This window comes from Callorhinchus milii, unplaced genomic scaffold (genome assembly GCF_018977255.1).
Source record: "Callorhinchus milii isolate IMCB2004 unplaced genomic scaffold, IMCB_Cmil_1.0 Scaffold5, whole genome shotgun sequence".
Taxonomy (NCBI): domain Eukaryota; kingdom Metazoa; phylum Chordata; class Chondrichthyes; order Chimaeriformes; family Callorhinchidae; genus Callorhinchus; species Callorhinchus milii.
Window position 1 is genome coordinate 21,603,535 of NW_024704746.1, and position 16,054 is coordinate 21,619,588.

General features: G+C 43.5%; 1 protein-coding gene, 1 long non-coding RNA gene and 7 other non-coding genes across 10 annotated transcripts; all 9 read left to right on the forward strand.

Moving 5' to 3' along the window:
- The first annotated feature begins 823 nt into the window (after positions 1 to 823).
- On the forward strand, positions 824 to 6,083 carry rps8 (ribosomal protein S8). The gene is given in 6 exon segments (NM_001292650.1): positions 824 to 849; positions 1,854 to 1,960; positions 2,337 to 2,436; positions 3,346 to 3,521; positions 4,697 to 4,826; positions 5,928 to 6,083. Coding segments are annotated over 6 exon segments (627 nt in total). The 5' UTR covers positions 824 to 845; the 3' UTR covers positions 6,038 to 6,083.
- On the forward strand, positions 1,710 to 1,785 carry LOC121849243. The gene has a single exon (XR_006085182.1). It is a non-coding gene; the product is annotated as a small nucleolar RNA SNORD55/SNORD39 (small nucleolar RNA).
- LOC121849245 lies at positions 3,088 to 3,158 on the forward strand. The gene has a single exon (XR_006085184.1). It is a non-coding gene; the product is annotated as a small nucleolar RNA SNORD38 (small nucleolar RNA).
- Positions 6,084 to 6,288: 205 nt separating the features above from the next.
- On the forward strand, positions 6,289 to 6,420 carry LOC121849257. Its single transcript, XR_006085195.1, has one exon. It is a non-coding gene; the product is annotated as a small nucleolar RNA SNORA35 (small nucleolar RNA).
- Positions 6,421 to 8,706: 2,286 nt separating this feature from the next.
- On the forward strand, positions 8,707 to 14,702 carry LOC103182747. Of its 2 annotated transcripts, none has more exons than XR_006085167.1 (8): positions 8,707 to 8,824; positions 9,529 to 9,715; positions 10,892 to 10,998; positions 11,308 to 11,407; positions 12,446 to 12,529; positions 13,250 to 13,425; positions 13,915 to 13,993; positions 14,510 to 14,702. It is a non-coding gene; the product is annotated as an uncharacterized LOC103182747 (long non-coding RNA). The 2 variants fall into 2 exon arrangements; XR_006085166.1 differs by having other exon boundaries at positions 8,708 to 8,824; positions 13,250 to 13,449.
- LOC121849244 lies at positions 10,751 to 10,825 on the forward strand. The gene has a single exon (XR_006085183.1). It is a non-coding gene; the product is annotated as a small nucleolar RNA SNORD55/SNORD39 (small nucleolar RNA).
- LOC121849256 lies at positions 11,926 to 12,056 on the forward strand. The gene has a single exon (XR_006085194.1). It is a non-coding gene; the product is annotated as a small nucleolar RNA SNORA35 (small nucleolar RNA).
- LOC121849246 lies at positions 13,010 to 13,080 on the forward strand. Its single transcript, XR_006085185.1, has one exon. It is a non-coding gene; the product is annotated as a small nucleolar RNA SNORD38 (small nucleolar RNA).
- On the forward strand, positions 14,161 to 14,231 carry LOC121849247. Its single transcript, XR_006085186.1, has one exon. It is a non-coding gene; the product is annotated as a small nucleolar RNA SNORD38 (small nucleolar RNA).
- Positions 14,703 to 16,054: the final 1,352 nt, after the last annotated feature.

The following is a 16,054-nucleotide window of genomic DNA, read 5'->3' on the forward strand; positions in this document are numbered from 1 at the left end:
TTATTATTATTATTATTGAAAGCCCTTACACAAAAACCAGAGTTGCGGAAGTTTTCCGATTCTCTCTACTGCTGCGCTTCGCCCACAAAATACACGACGTCAATTCGCTTTGACAGAAAATTCTGCGGAGTCAGTCCCTTTGAGACGTTTCGAAGACGTGATAAGGAGCTGCATCAATCGCAAGGATGATGATGATGATTATTATTATTATTATGATTATGATGATTGTTATTGTCGTGTGGAGTCCCTGTAGCTCCGTGGGTTACAGTTACAGAGACCCGGGTTCGATTTCCCGGCAGATCAGGGCGAAACCTTGGCCGAGTTTCCTTACTCCACGCGGCTGATGGTAACCCCTTCGGGGGGGGGAAAAAGAACCCAAAACAATAATAAAATCGGTCGCTTCGTTCCGCGGCCGCTCGCGGTGGTGGTGGCGGCGGCGGTGTGAGGGGGAGAGGCCGCCGCGCGCCATTGGCTGCCGCGTTTCCCCCACAAATACCCCTTCACGTCAGTTCACGTTTACAGTCTGTTCTGCGAAGCGCTCGTGAGAGCTTTGGAAGATGTGATCAGGAGCTGTGTCGATTGCAAGGATCATGATGATGATGATGATGACGGTGACGGTGATGATTGTAGTGGGCGGTGGTGGTGATGATTGTAGTGGGTGATGGTGGTCATGTTGTTGTTGTTGTCGTTGCCCCTCACAAAGATGGCGGCGGCCCGATCCCGTGACGTCAGCGCTCCCCCTCTCGGGGGGGGGCTGGAGATCTCGCGAGGGCGCCGCGGCCCGCGCGCCCACCTGCGGCCCAGAATCCTTTGCGCCGTCCTCTTTCCAGCCGCCGCGCCTGACGATGGGTACGTTTGCCTCCGGGGGGCCCGAGGCCGCCGCCGCCATCCGAGTCAATCCCGCGGCCCCCCGGCCCGCAGCGCGGCGGGAAGCGGCCGGGGGTGGCCCGGAGACCGGGGTGGATCCGGTAGCGCTCGCTCGAGATGTTAAAAGAGCGGGCGGGCGGGCGGACACCGGGTGGGGGGTGTAAACATGGCCGCGGCGTTGCACGTTTACAAGCGACTCCCCTCACCCCCACCCCCACCCCGGGACCCCTGTCCAGGGCCCGCGGAGGGAGGGAGAGAGAGGGATAACTCGACGCATTTCAGTGCTATATTAATCGAGGAGTCGTGTTGGCTGCGGTGGCGGTGTCGGTGTCGGCGCGCGCTGTCGAGAGGCCGCCAGGAGACGGGGACCAGAGGCCGCCCCCTCCGCCTGGTGGCTCTTTGGCTCTCGCGTCGCTGCACTTTTTCAGTCGCTCCTTCACCCCCCCCCCCCCCCCGGGTCAGACTGCTCGGCCACGGCGGCCCCGAAAACAAAAGGGGAAGCCTTCGCGTTTAGAAATGTAATAAAAGGTGTACGATCCGCTTAATGCCGTTGTTAATTTGCCTTTGAAAATCCTCGGTGGCGATATAGTTTCCAGAGCAGTTGGTATACCTTCCAATATAATATATATATAGTATATAATAAAGGTATACCTTTATATTATGTCCAAACCTCTTGTTGTTTCTGAATAGTACCCTCTTCTTGGTGTGTCTTTTCTTTTTTTTTCGGGTGGGGGGAGCCATTCTAGGACCTTTTTACACTATTAAGTGCTTATGGGACATCCTCCCGACATGGAAGTCGTTATATAAATGTGAATTGGATTGCGTGGTTACAAAGCAGCAAGTGTGAATGATGACGCTTAAATTGCTGTGAAACTCTGAACTCACCCTGTGGAGAGCTATCTTGGAGAGCTGAACACTTGCTGACTTCATGTTCATTGTCCAGGTTTCAGTTCAGGATTGCATTTTAACCTTGTGACTTATTGCAGGTATTTCCAGGGACAATTGGCACAAACGCCGCAAGACTGGAGGCAAACGAAAACCATACCACAAAAAGAGAAAGTATGAACTTGGCCGTCCTCCTGCAAATACCAAGGTATTAGGAACTGGAGCAATTTCCCTTAATTTCTTGTGGTGCAAAACAGTGGCTTACAATGCAGTTTCAGTTTTCTTGCCTACAAGACACACAGTCTTTACAATAAATTCCCTGAAGACATGAAATAAAAGGATTATTATAAATGTTGGATTCATACATGGATAGAGATGTTTGGGAGGTGGATTGGGAGAGATGCTGTTCTAAAAATGTTGCATGTGTACAGTATTTATGTAGTTATCAAAGAACAGATCTATGTTTTGTGTAGATAGAGCTCTGAATACATCAAGAACATCTGATACTCTTCTGTGCCTATAATGAATCCACTCTGAAAGTCTATATTATATTTAGTGACTGATCTGAAATCTTGTATCTACAGATTGGGCCACGTCGCATCCACACAGTGAGAGTCCGTGGTGGCAATAAGAAATACCGAGCTCTGCGACTGGATGTTGGCAACTTTTCTTGGGGCTCTGAGTGTAAGGTTTTTTTTATTGTGTTTGCTGAGGTTACAGGTATTTCAGAGAATTGGTGGTCGGAACTCTCCAATAATAAATTCACATGGTCATTCTTTCTATGTTAAGAGGTTTGAGTTTGGCAAGCTCCATGCTTGATTTTAGAACTGTCAAAGCCTACACATGAGAGGAGACCATTTCAGTTACAACAGCAACTTGCATTTATATGTTGGCCCTCACGCAAGGTAGCACCCCAGAGCACTTGACAGTGGTGGAGCACAATCCAGAGACGAGGAGTGAGGGGACCATATGCATGGTTGAAGAGGAAGGTCTTCAGGTGCGATCTGAAGATGGGCAAGGAAGAGGAATATGTTCCAGAGTTTAGGGGAGCAGTGGCTGAAAGCCCGGCCACTGATGGTGGAACCGAGGGCCACAATAGAAATGCAGGAGGCCAGAGGGAGTGGGTAGGGAGGTACCAGGGCATGAGGGTATTGAAAATGAGTGTGAGGATCTTGAAATCGATTCATTCAATGGTAGGGAGCCAGAGGAGCTGAGAAATCTGACAACAGCCATGTATGTTGGGTACTCACGCAAATAAATGTTTTGACAATGCTGCAGCTTCTTGGTTTGATGTAGCATCTTGAATTAAGCATTGTCATCTTAAATATTTTGAGTCTTCTAATGATGATAACTTTGTCCAGTTCTGCTACTGAAGTTTAAGCGATGATACTAGTGATCTGAGGAAGACTTGCAAAAAGACCTAAAATCGTAAAAGTGAAGTCTTTTTGATTGAATTTCTGAAGATTTGCATTGCTTCAGTGAGAAGATCCAAATGTATATGTATCGAACATATTTTTTGTGCGGAGCCTTTGTGGTTCTTGGGGAAACTGGTCCCTTACAGGTGGAGACTAATTTTTTAATATACTTTTTCAGGCAGCACACGTAAAACTAGGATTATTGACGTGGTCTACAATGCCTCCAACAATGAGTTGGTGAGGACAAAGACCCTGGTGAAGAACTGTATTGTTCTGATTGACAGTACTCCCTTCAGACAGTGGTACGAGTCGCACTTTGTCCTTCCCCTTGGTCGCAAGAAGGGAGCTAAGCTGGTATGTGGAGCATCTATTGAATTGATCTAAAGCTGAACTCTTGTAGCAACAGGTTGTACTGACTTTCGCTTTGGTATATTCTTATTGCAGTAGTACAATACAGATATTGCTAATGATTTTCACTGTGACTGGGGCTAATTGCATTGGGTGGCACTGAGCAACATAAACCTGTATGTCGAGTCCTGTAGCTCGGGTTTGCAAGCGAGAGACCTGGGTTCAATTCCCGGCTGGGTGAAACCCTGGGCAAATTTCCTACACCACACGCCCGATAATAATCCCTCAATAAAAAAATAATAAATTGGTCCTTTCAATCCACGACTGCTTGTGGCACACTGCTGTGCGCAATTGGCTGCTGCATTTCTCCCACAAATATACGGTCAATTCACTTTACAGTCTATTCTGTGAAACACTTTGAGATGTCTAGAGGACGTGAAAAGCGCTATATCAAATGCAAGGATTTTCATTATTAAACCAGGCAGGTGAGATGCTCCCATTCCTCTTGTTAATTAATCAATCTGATGCCATCTGGATGGTACATGGGAGAAAATAAACAGGTTTTCTGTGTTGGGTGTTCCACAGTAACCTGTCGAAACCTGCATGTCATAAAACACCATTTGAATGCCTCTGAATATCTAGTGGGGTAGAGCCATCTTTTAAAGGCAGCTATATATGATTGTGCCATTTACCCAAATCCAAGAGTGTTGTCAATATTACAGCTCCTGGTTTGCTTTATCATCTTGAATAAAGTATGGTGTGCATTCTTGACTTAACAAATATTTTTAATCTTTTAATGATGATAACTTAAGAGTGATGTATTTTTGATTGAATTAATATAGCTTTGAATCTCTGAAGATCTTATTGATGGTAGCGGTTCAATGAGAAGATACTAATGAATGTGCTTTTTGGCTCAGGCTCTTTATTTGGTGAGCAGTAGAACACATAATATTCTAATGGGGCTCCCATTAATTTATTGTGGGTCTGTTCATAAACCATTGTGCATAATTTAGTTTGTACATTTAACATTTGTGGAATATTTGGTTATAGCAAGAAAAAAATGAAAATTTCATAGCTTGGACTTGAATATCTGGTATTGGTCTGATTGTACTAACTGGTAACATACTTTTTAATAGCAACTCTTTGAGTGTTCTCATGGTCAACCTTGTGACTGATTTCAGACTCCAGAAGAAGAGGAGATCTTAAACAAGAAGAGATCAAAGAAGATTCAAAAGAAATATGATGAACGTCGAAAGACTGCAAAGATCAGCCCGCTGCTAGAGGAACAGTTCCAGCAGGGGAAACTCCTTGGTGAGTGAGCAAAAACGGTGCCTTTAAACCAATTAATTCAACTAACCTTAATCAGGTTGGTTGCTTTGTGAGGTACCTGAAGTTTTTTTTGGGTCAGCCAGGTGTCTTGACACATGAGGAAACCCATCACCATGTTTAAGAGTATCCGAACCAAGCTGAGAATTCCATGGATCCCAACTATGTATGGAAATCCCAGAGATAGATTGTTTGGAGGGAATGCACACTCTCTCTCTGGAGGGACACAACGTGCTTCTGGAAAGTATTAGGCAAAAGGTTGACAAGAGCCATGGCTTGGAGACCCCAGAGTGTGCTTTGGGGTAGTACTAGAGTCTAACCAGCTAAAACCACATAGCTTGCCATTGATATTGCTGATATTGCAACCTTTCCCACTGCTTGTCGGACTGCTGTAATTGTTAGAGCTTTGGCTTATAGGGTTAATGGGCTGAATGGGATGACTCTTGGTCTGCCCTTCCAGATCCTGTGCTGTCAACAGTAATCCTGGCTCAGGAACTGGACTACCGAAATGCCAGAGGGCTGACTTGAATCCAACATTCCGATGCCAAGCATGTCACCTTGGAGCCGGTTCGGCTCCAAGGAGACCCCTCTTAACTCCCACCTCACAAGAGAATACCGACAGTTCACTGTTTTGTTTCTGGATTCCTTTGTGCATTCACTAATGTACATTAGTAGTTACTGGTACATTTGCAGCAGGAGAATACGCTGTTTTAAGACTGCGTTTTTCTGTTGAGAATTTACCAAACTCTCTTATTGGGTTGAATTGTGGTTCAAATGTGCAACGACTTATGTATTGCTTTCTGATAATATACCTGAGTTTTAGTAAGTCCCTGCTGGTGAGCCCTTTATTGTCCTGAATTTAAAATAGTATTTTAGATTTGAGTAAATTTATTAAGGATTACAAACCATGGGAGGAGAAATTAAATTGCTGAATCTCTGCTAAGATTCAATATTTTGGTCAGTGGGAGAGCAAGTATCCAATATTGCAAAAGTGTAAGAGTGTTGATAATGGTGCCTGAAGTTATCGTGTATTCAATGTTACATATGAATTGTTTACCATGGTTAATTTGTGATATTCTCTTCCAGCTTGCATAGCTTCAAGACCTGGTCAGTGTGGCAGAGCCGATGGCTATATTCTTGAAGGAAAAGAGCTGGAATTCTATTTGAGAAAGATCAGAGCCAAAAAAGGCAAATAAACATGTTTGCAAGAAAATGAGATCTTAATAAACCCATTTTTCACCCAATTTTGTCTGGTTCTTTTCTGAAGGACAGAAAGGTATACTGTGTATGTTTTGCCTACTCCCAACATACAATCAACAAAATATTTTTTCAGAAACTAAGCTTTAACCCTATTATTACATTGACTTTTTCTAATACTGTGTGGGTAATCATTCTAAAATACTGATGAAGAATTCTGTTCTTAGATGTGGCAAATATTGTAGCTGATATGCACAACTAAGTGACTTGATAGCCTACTTGTGGCCTTGAGGTTTCATTCTTGTGCAAGATTAAACTTCAGTTTGCAGATGGGATGAGCTTTAACCTGTGGCTTGCTCCCTTTCGAAGGCTGGGGATAATTGTTCCCTCTTGTGGGAAATGAGCAAAACACATTTTTCAAAAAGGTTACATGTTGTCAAAGCTACCTGCGCTCACAGCTTGCGCTTTAGAAGTCCAGAAATGAGATTAGAGATCAACATTTAATTTACATTAAAGTGCAAAAAACACAATACTACAAAATAGGAAAGGTATAAGTAAGCATTGTTGATTAATTAGCCCCAATTCTGACCACTTATTTTACATACTGTCCAACAATCTTGACCAGTTCAGTTTACAGGAAAGACTGATTTGTTGGGAGTTTGTAAATTACAACTTCTGAGCTGTTGTGTAGGTCACTCAATTGTGACCAGAATACATACTCCCAAGAGTAACTAATGATCTCACTGGTTGCTGACTTCCAACTCGCTGAGCCTGTGTAGGACGCTTTGTGTTTGACCCTCGAGTCCATCTGCTAACATGCAGTTGAAACCCTTCAACAACAACAAGATTACAACATTACAAACCCTTATCTACAATCGCCTCTGCATTTGATTTTTCTAATTCCCTGCTCGTTGGTCTATACAGCGCTACCCTCCACGAATTAGAATGCTGCTTGCCCTTATCCCACATAAAACTCCATGGGTGCATCCTTGGCTCGCTATCGACCGGCAGATTGTTTTAGGACCTTAACTCTTAGCTTTAAATGCCCTTTGCCTACAAGTAAAATACTGTGAAGCACATTGAGATGTCTATGTGGCAAGGTGCTTGTTGCTCCCAACCTCTGCCCTGCCTGTTTCCTCCCTCTGCCTGGCACGCTCTGGCCTGCCCATCCCACCATAGTCAGTGCAGCTTCAATGAACTATATTCACACAAACTAAGCATTGGGTTGTCCCCTGCAGAATATTCAAGGTGGCCTCAAATTAGACCGATACACTACAGAGTTTAGTGAATCATTCTGCAATGAGCCCAAATCCCTTATGATTGTAACAACACAATTTTATTACTGCTTTGTGTGCCAACTACCGACACAAGAATTCTTAACAACTAATCTTGTAAGAGAATCTGTCCGTGAAGTCTTAATGTTCATCTTAAAAAAAATCATGAATGCATTGTATGAAATATTATTTACATTTTTTTTAACAGCAAACCATTAAGTTCAGTTCCACCCCTTCCAAGTACGTTGCCACATTTGAGTTAGGATTTATAAGAAATAAAAGTTGCTGATCGTACACCTGAAACATTTGTGTAATTGCGCTTTGAAAATGTGCTGTAAGCTATTTGTATTTTGCTTTTGATTGGGCTAAAAATAAACTTTATTTTAATATTCCCAACTGTGAGGAGATGCTGGACTTCCTCGAATCTAAAATGGAGGGTATAAGTTCAGCCAACTCCACATCACCTCTCCTTCATGACCCATCCCTCCCTATGCTCCTTCGACCCTATCTCTTCCTCCTCCCTCACCACGACTGTCTGCAAACTCAAACCCACCACCTGCTCCCTCGATCCCATCCCCACCTCCGCCCAACTCCACCTTCTGGCCTCTCTCCTGTCCGACGTCATCAAGCGCTCCTTATCCACCGGTTCAGTTCCCAACCCTGACCCGCCCGCCCCACCATTGGCGGGAGAGCCTTCAACCACTCTACCCCCAACCTCTGGAATTCCATCCCCCAGTCACTCCGCCTCGCCTCCTCCTTAGCCTCCTTCAAGTCCCACCTCAAGACCCTCCTCTTCGACTGTGCCATCGGCCACCCCCCCCCCTTCTGCCCCCCCCTGACCCCAGCTCGGATCTGAAATGCTGTACACTGTCCAGCGCCTTGGGACGTCCTCCCGACACGAAAGGCGCCACACAAATGTAATCCTGTTGTCGATATCATCCGATGTTTCCTTAGCGATTGGCCGGATTAACCGTCGCCCTTTTCAACTCCCACTGCGCGACCCCTATTTGCCCGGTCTGCGCAAAGCCCCGTCATGAGGGGCGCTACGGGCGGGTCTTGTGTGTTAAAGAGAAAGAAATCGAAAGAACTTGTGAGGCCGACCGCAAAGTCCGGGATGACCCGCGTCCCCACACTGTAGCGGGTGACCAAAAGCGCCTTAGTTTTCAGCGAGAACCTGTTTGCCCTGAAAAAAAAATCATTTATTTAATAATTATTAAGAGACGTTGTGCACAGTCCCCCTCTCTGTGTGTGTGTGTGTGTGTTATATATTATTATTTATTATTATTATTATTATCTGTGGGGCTCTGGGACCTCACCCCTCACCCCCCCCATTGCCTGGACTCTGGAAAGTCACGTGGTGGAGGGTGGTGACGTGGCTTCCGCCAGGGTATAAAGGGGGCCTCGCGGCGCCTCCCCGGTCTCTCCGGCCGCCGCTCGCGCTCCGGGACGGGGGTGTCCCGCGGTTCCCTCAGCGACGACACCGCGGAGGGAAAAATCCAGCCCGAGGCCGAGGTAAGAACTTCTCGGAGCTTCCCGCCAGGGATTGGACCCCCTAAACAGTCGAGCCCTCCTCGCTCCGCTGGAGAGGCCGAGGCTGGGGCCGGGCCTGGGCCGCACGGGGTCGGCGGGGGGTGGGGTGTAAGATGGCGCCGGGGCCTTCCTTCCCGCTCGAGCCTGAGGCCCCGGGAGGGGGGGGGGGCGCTCCCCAAGCGGCTGTTCCGCCCTTCATCAGTGATGCAGCAAAGTGCAGCGATGCAAAAAGATGGCGAGACCTCTTGAGCCGACACCGTGAGGGAGGGCTTTGCCTTCGGCTGAGCGCTCGCGGACTCGCTGCTGACTCGGGCGGGCGGGGGCGGGGGTCAGGGTTAGGGTTAGGGGGGGAGACGAGGACGACGGTCATTGTAACACCGCCTTCTGTGGGGTTTTGTAGGGACAAAAGAGGAGGCTCGAGAGAAGCTTCTCCCCGAGAGTGGGCGGCGGGAGGCGGGGGGGGGGGTGGGGGGGAGTTATCTGAGGAAGACTCGCAAAAAGACCCTAAAATCCCACACGTCGAGTCTTTTTGTTTGACTTTCTGAGGATTTGCATCGCTTCAGTGGGAAGATCCCGATGAGGTGCACAGCGCATGTGTTTTGGGTGCAGCCTCTCGTTCTTGGGCAGTCTGTTCTTTGCAGGTCCAGGAATATATTTTTTTTCTTCCTTGTAAAATACTTTTTCAGGCAGCAAACTCGAACTTGGGTCGTCCGCGTAGCCCTACGTCTTGAAGCTAATTTTCATCGCTTCCTGGTGATCGAGGAGGATGGATGGCTGCGAAACCTTCACCTATTTTGTCCAGGAAGAAGTGCTGTGCTGCAGGACTGTGGGCGGCATGAGTTCAGACATCACGCCTCCATGCCAAGCTATGGGGTACACATGCATACTTTGTCCGGGGGGGAGTTACAGAAGAACGTACTTATTGTTGTTGGGGCAATTGATTAATTCTCATAATTATTAATTGGGTTAAGGAAGAGCGGAGCTGCTTCAAAGGCATTCTGATCTGACTTTTAGGGGCCAGTCTTTTCTCCTCTTGGGCTGCCACGTGTTGGATGCCCGTGGGGACAGATTGTAAACTAGACAGTTGCTACTTGTTTTGGAGGATTGCCTTGTGTGCACATTTGAATCCAAAGCCGTTAGGAAAGTGATAAATTGTGAGTAATTACAATTATTTTACATAGGCTGCCATATAAAATGCTGTTAAATAGTTGAAAACTGTATAACATGAGGAGGGATGATGGTGCAAAATGAAGCACCCTCTCACCATTTAAGTTGAATAAGCTGAATCATGTACATTGCATCTTTAATTGATCAGATAATAATCCTTGCATTTGATATAGCGCTTTTCTAGTCTTCTAGACGTCCCAAAGCGCTTCACAGAACACACTGTAAAGTGAATTGACTGTATATTTGTGGGCGAACGCGGCAGCCAATTGCGCACAGCAATGTCCCACAAACAGTCATAGATTGAAAATGACCAATTTATTATTTTTTGTTTTTTTGGAGGGATTATTATTAGGCTCTGTGTGGAGTAAGGAAACTTGCCCAAGGTTTCGCCCTTTGCCTGTAATTGAACTCGGGTCTCTCGCTTGCAAAGTGAGTGCTCTAACCACTGAGCTACAGGACTCCACAATCTCAGAAAATGCAAAAAAGTGTTTTAAACGCCTCAATGGAGTAAATTTTAAATTTGCAACGTGCAAAGACTTGAAAGTTGGATTGTAGTTATTTGAAACATAAAGTAGGTTACCAACTCTTGGTTCTGGATAGTACCCTGATTGTATGTGACATTCATGGGTGGGGGTGACTTCTTGGGAGCATTTTTCACTGTTGGGCACTTGTGAGATGTCCTCCCAATGTAAAAGCCTCAGTATAAATGTTGGCTGTGTTGTACGGTTACAGATCAGCAAGTGTGAATGATGAACCTTAATTGCTGTGAAACTCTGAACTTACCGTGTGGAGAGTTATCTTGGAGAGCTGAACACTTGCTGACTATGTTCATTGTCTAATTTTCATTTTAGGATTGCATTTTAATTTTGTGACTTATTGCAGGTGTTTCTGGGACAATTGGCACGAATGCCACAGGACTTGAGGCAAAAGGAAACCATTCCACAAACAGAGAAATCTTGAACCTGATCGTTGTTGGCTGCATGTGTATGGTAATTATTAGGTTATCAAAGAGCAGATCTGTTGTATTGCTTGTTTAGATACAGCACTGAATACATCAAGAGCACTTGTTACTGTGAAAGTCTATAGTATGTTTAATAATGGATTTGAAAGGTGCTGTAAAATGTAAATTGTGTTTGTATGGTTACAAATCAGCAAGTGTGAATGATGAACCCCAACTGCTGTGAAACTCTGAACTAAGCTGTGGAGAGCTATCTTGGAGAGCTGAACACTTGCTGACTTTATGTTCATTGTCTAATTTTCAATTTAGGATTGCATTTTAACTTTGTGACTTATTGCAGGTGTGTCTGGGACAGTTGGCACAAATGCCTCAGGATTGGAGAAAAAGAAAACCATACCAGAGAAATTATGAACTTAACTGTCGTTGGCCACATGTGTATGGTAATTATTAAGTTTTCCAAGAGCAAATCTGTGTTATATTGCTTGTATAGAGCTCTGAATATATCGATAGTATGTTTAGTGATGGATTTGAAATATTGCATCTGCAATTTGGGCCACTTCTAGATCAGCCCACTTCTTGAGACCATTCTAGCAGGGAAAGCTCCGTGGTTGTGAACAAAGATGGTGCCCTTAAACCAAATAGTTCAACTGCCCCTTAGTCAGGTTAGTTGCTTTTTGAGCTATCTGCAGTTCAATAGTTTGTTTCTGGATCCCTTTGTGCATTCATGAATGTACTCTAATGTGATTAGGACAACTCTATACATACGCAACAGGATACACTATAAAAGAATGCAACATTTTTTGTTGAGAATTTAGCAAACACTCTTTGTCGGGTTAAATGGTGATTGAAATATGCAATGGCTGTTATGTGTTGCTTTCTGGAGATATTCGTGGCTTTCATTTCATTTCAAAGTTCCATTTTGGAATTATTATTTTTTTTAGCAAATATGGTAACTCGTGTGCACAACTAAGTGACTTGTTGGCCAACTTGAGGTCTTGAAGTTTCATTCTTGTGCAAGATTAAACTCCAGCTTGCAGAAGGGCTGAGCTTTAACCCATGGCTTCTCCCTTTCGAAGGTTGGGGACAAATTTATCCTGTTGAGGGAAGCTAGCAAACAAAATAATTTTTCAAACGATTGGATGTTGTGAAACCTACCCTTAGTTAGCACTTTAGAGGGGCCCTGAAACTGAATTTGAGATCAATGTTTAATTTACATTATAAAGTAAAATACAACAAAACGAAGACACAATTAAGCAATGTTGACTAATTAGCCCCAATTCTGAGGCTTCTTATTTTGCACAGTGTACAATAATCTGTTAACAAGTTCAGTTTACAGGAAAGAGGCTTTGTTTTGTCAGGAGTTTGTAAATTGCAGGTTCTGAGCTGTTGTGTACTTGATCCTCTTATGTGCCTGTTATTGATCCGCTGGAAAAGTCCATTGTAAGTTTAGTGATGGATTTGAAATTTTGTATCTGCAGATTGGGCCACACTGTCCATGATGGTAATAAGAAATACTGAGGACTGCGATTGGATTCTGGAAATGTTTTTTGCGGCTTTTGAGTGTAAGTTTTTTGTTTGTTTGCTGTGGTTGCAGTTATTTCGGTGGGAATTAGTGCTAGGAACCCTCCAGACACCTTGGCCAAATGGCCATTTAGAAATTTGAGTTAGGCGGGCCCAGTGCTTTGATTTTTAGGACTGTCAAAGCCTATGCGTGACAGCAACCACTTGGCTTGCCCCAGATAATAATAATCCTTGCATTTGATATAGAGCTTTTCACATCTTTTAAACTTCTCAAAGCGCTTCACAGAAAATACTGTAAAGTGAATTGACTATATTTGTGGGTGAAACGCGGCAGCCAATTGCTCACAGCAATGTCCCACAAACAGTCATGGATTGAATTTAAAGTTTATTTTTTTTATAATTTAATTTCTTAATGTTTAATGAGTAGAGTGCTTGGGTGTTAATTGCCAAATGGATGTCTGACAATCTTGTAGCTTCCTGTTGCATCATTTGAATCAGGCATTATCTTAAATATTTTGAGTCTTCTAATGATGATAACTTTGTCCAGTTCTGCTACTGAAGTTTAAGCGATGATACTAGTGATCTGAGGAAGACTTGCAAAAAACCTGAAATCTTAAGTGAAGTCTTTTTGGTTGCATTTCTGAAGATTTGCATTGCTTCAGTGAGAAGATCCAAATTAGATGAATAAAATGTGTTTTTTTGGTTCTTGGGAAGCTGGTCTTTTGCGGATGCAGGACTAATTATAAAAAATACTTTTTCAGGCAGCAAACACGAACTAGGATCATCAATGTAGGCTTCAGCCTTACAGCTAATTTTCATCGCTTCCTGATGTTCAATGAGGATAGATGTCTGGCACCCTGTCTTATTTTGTCCAGGAAGAAGTGGTGCATGACTGAGGATAGCACGAGTTCAGACATAAAGCCGCCAAGCTGTGGGGGTACGCGTGCCTTCTTTCGCCCAGGTGGGGATTCTAGTCATAGACGACTTAATTGGGTGTAAGGAAGCAGGATTGTTAAGCCTACACCATTAAAGTGGCAATTTCTGAGGTTTTAACTAAATGTAAAATAAAACTTAATAATATTGCAGTTCTGCGTGATTAGTGGCATCCAACATATTAAATTAATTTCTGGAAGTTTTATTGTGTGGCAATATGGATGATGAACACCCGACTTTGATATAGGTGGGTTACTTTTGACCGTTTTGGTCTTATTTAAACCCACCAATGCTGCTTTGTCATAGTTACACTGACTATTGCCTGAGCAATTCATTTTACTACCAGAAAAAGAATAGTATTTATATAGTCTATATTCCTGCTTGTTTCTAAAAGCTGTTTTCATCACTGATAGCTTCCAATCCTTTTAGCCAAGTTAGTAAATGTTTTGCCTGGGGAACTTTATTCATTGCTGTATTTAAATTTTTATTTTAGGTTAATCCACACAGACTAATGAAAGTGAGGCATCTGGAGCCGCTTTGGTACAAATCAGATGTTGCTATTAAAAGCTATGGTAAGTTTTTTTTTGATCTAAAGAAATTGCATTGTGCCCATTGGGTTTTCTACCAGCATCTCTGCATGTATGGGAAGGTTAAGATTACTAACAAGTCTGATGTGAACTTGTGGCAGCCATTATATAAATTTCAGATTGATGTACAAAATGAGAGAATCACCTTGTCTTCTTGTGATGAAAATCTTTGTCCAGTTCTGCTACTGAAATTAAAGTGACGATACCGTGGATCTGAGGAAGACAATAGGATTGTAAAGTTGATCCTTATTTTTACGAAAAATAAACTGGCGCCACAGAATTGACCATTGTTTAGTGCTGGTTAGTGAAACGCTGCCTGGAGGTAACTATTGTAAAAGCCTTGTGTTTGATTTGAAACAGTTGTTTTTAATTTGGTTTATCACTATGATTTTGCCTGAAGAGCTTTCATGCACTTTTAATCCAGATAGATGTTTAATGGTGAAAATGAGTAAGATTTAATTGGATGAATCTTAACTTTTTCATTTACCTTTCATGTCAAAGATTGGACAGTGGTGACAGATGAAAAAAGCTTTGAAGAAAGGAGTTGAAGTTCTGAGATCAAGATGTATTGTGGAAAATGTTGATGAAAAGCATTCCACCTTTTGTCTTTGCTATGTGATAGGGAAGTATGTGTGTGAATCTGTTAACACAATGGTTATTTCCTTGATTCAAAAATAAAACTATTTTAATCAAAGGTATTGGTGTTTAATCAAATTGGTACAGTTAGCAGAACTTGTCAAACTTAGTTATTTCAGACATAAAGCAGATTCCTTCATTGCTGGGAGGAGGAAGGATGTATGTACACCCTACACTGGCAGGTTTAGCCGGCAGGCGAGTACTAACTTAAGAGTGGCTTAGCTTTAATTCTTTAAACATTAAAGGATGTTTAAATCTTCATTATAGTGACTGGCAAAGCAACAACTTCAGTATCTTCCTCTGTACATTTGAGCTTCAAGTCTGAGCAATTTTCAAAAGGACATGGAGTAGAGCTAGTACTGTTTTGATCCTCCTGCTATTAGTAACTCATTGGGAGTGATCAAATCTGGAGTTGTGTACTAAATTGACACGAGTTGAGCAGGGGTGTGTGCATCTTGGGTCCGTTTGTGAAGGTTAGTCATCATTCAGCACTGGACTTACAATCATGCTATGATATAATAGTGAGGACTGGAAACAAAAATATACTTTTTAAACAAATTGAATGCCTCACAGTTTATGTTGGTAAAAGTTCAGAGGCCTCTTGATGTTACTCTCAGAACACCTTTTGGACTGGTGGTTCTATTTCGCACACCAGTTACTCCTGTAGCTTCTGAATTAAAACTTTTTAGTGTGAGTATATGCCAAGCCATGCAGCAATTTTTTAAAAAATATATATATACCCTGGTTGGTTGCTCATATCCAACAAGTGAGTTACTCACAAGCCTACCTTGTAATATTAATGCATTTGATATCGTGCCTTATGTCGTTGGGAAATATCAAAATGCTTCACAGGATATACTGTAAAGTGAATTGACTGTTTTTCGGGTGTAATGAGACACTAAGAGCATCAGTCTCGCACACAATTATATCAGGTTCCTGTCACAAGTAGAACTCGTCAGCTGAGCTGGGAGCATTTGCTCTGCGAGTATTGTTCCACTCGATCATTGCGGCACAAGTTCGGAAGCGAGTGCCCATTTGCAGTAATTGCATTTCTACTTTTTTTAAGACGCAACAAACTCATTGAGAGAGAGGTCGGTCGAAATGAACCGACTTTTAACGAACCAGAGTCTTCCCACTTGGAAGCGAGAACTCTTAACCGATACGCGACCAGCCTACAATATGAAACTTTTCAAAGGGCTGCGGAGAACAGTTCCAACAAATTACATTCGTGTAGCGCCTTTCACATGGGGGACGGGACGTTCACTCCACATCTACGCCGCTGGTGGAAACGTGAGCAAATGCTCTCGCCATTCATTCGTTGATTTATTTGTGGCGAGTAAGTGTGGTCCAAAGTGCAAGTTGTCGTCTGAAAGAGTGTCCCTTTAAGGGTCCCCGGGTACCTGCGCCTTT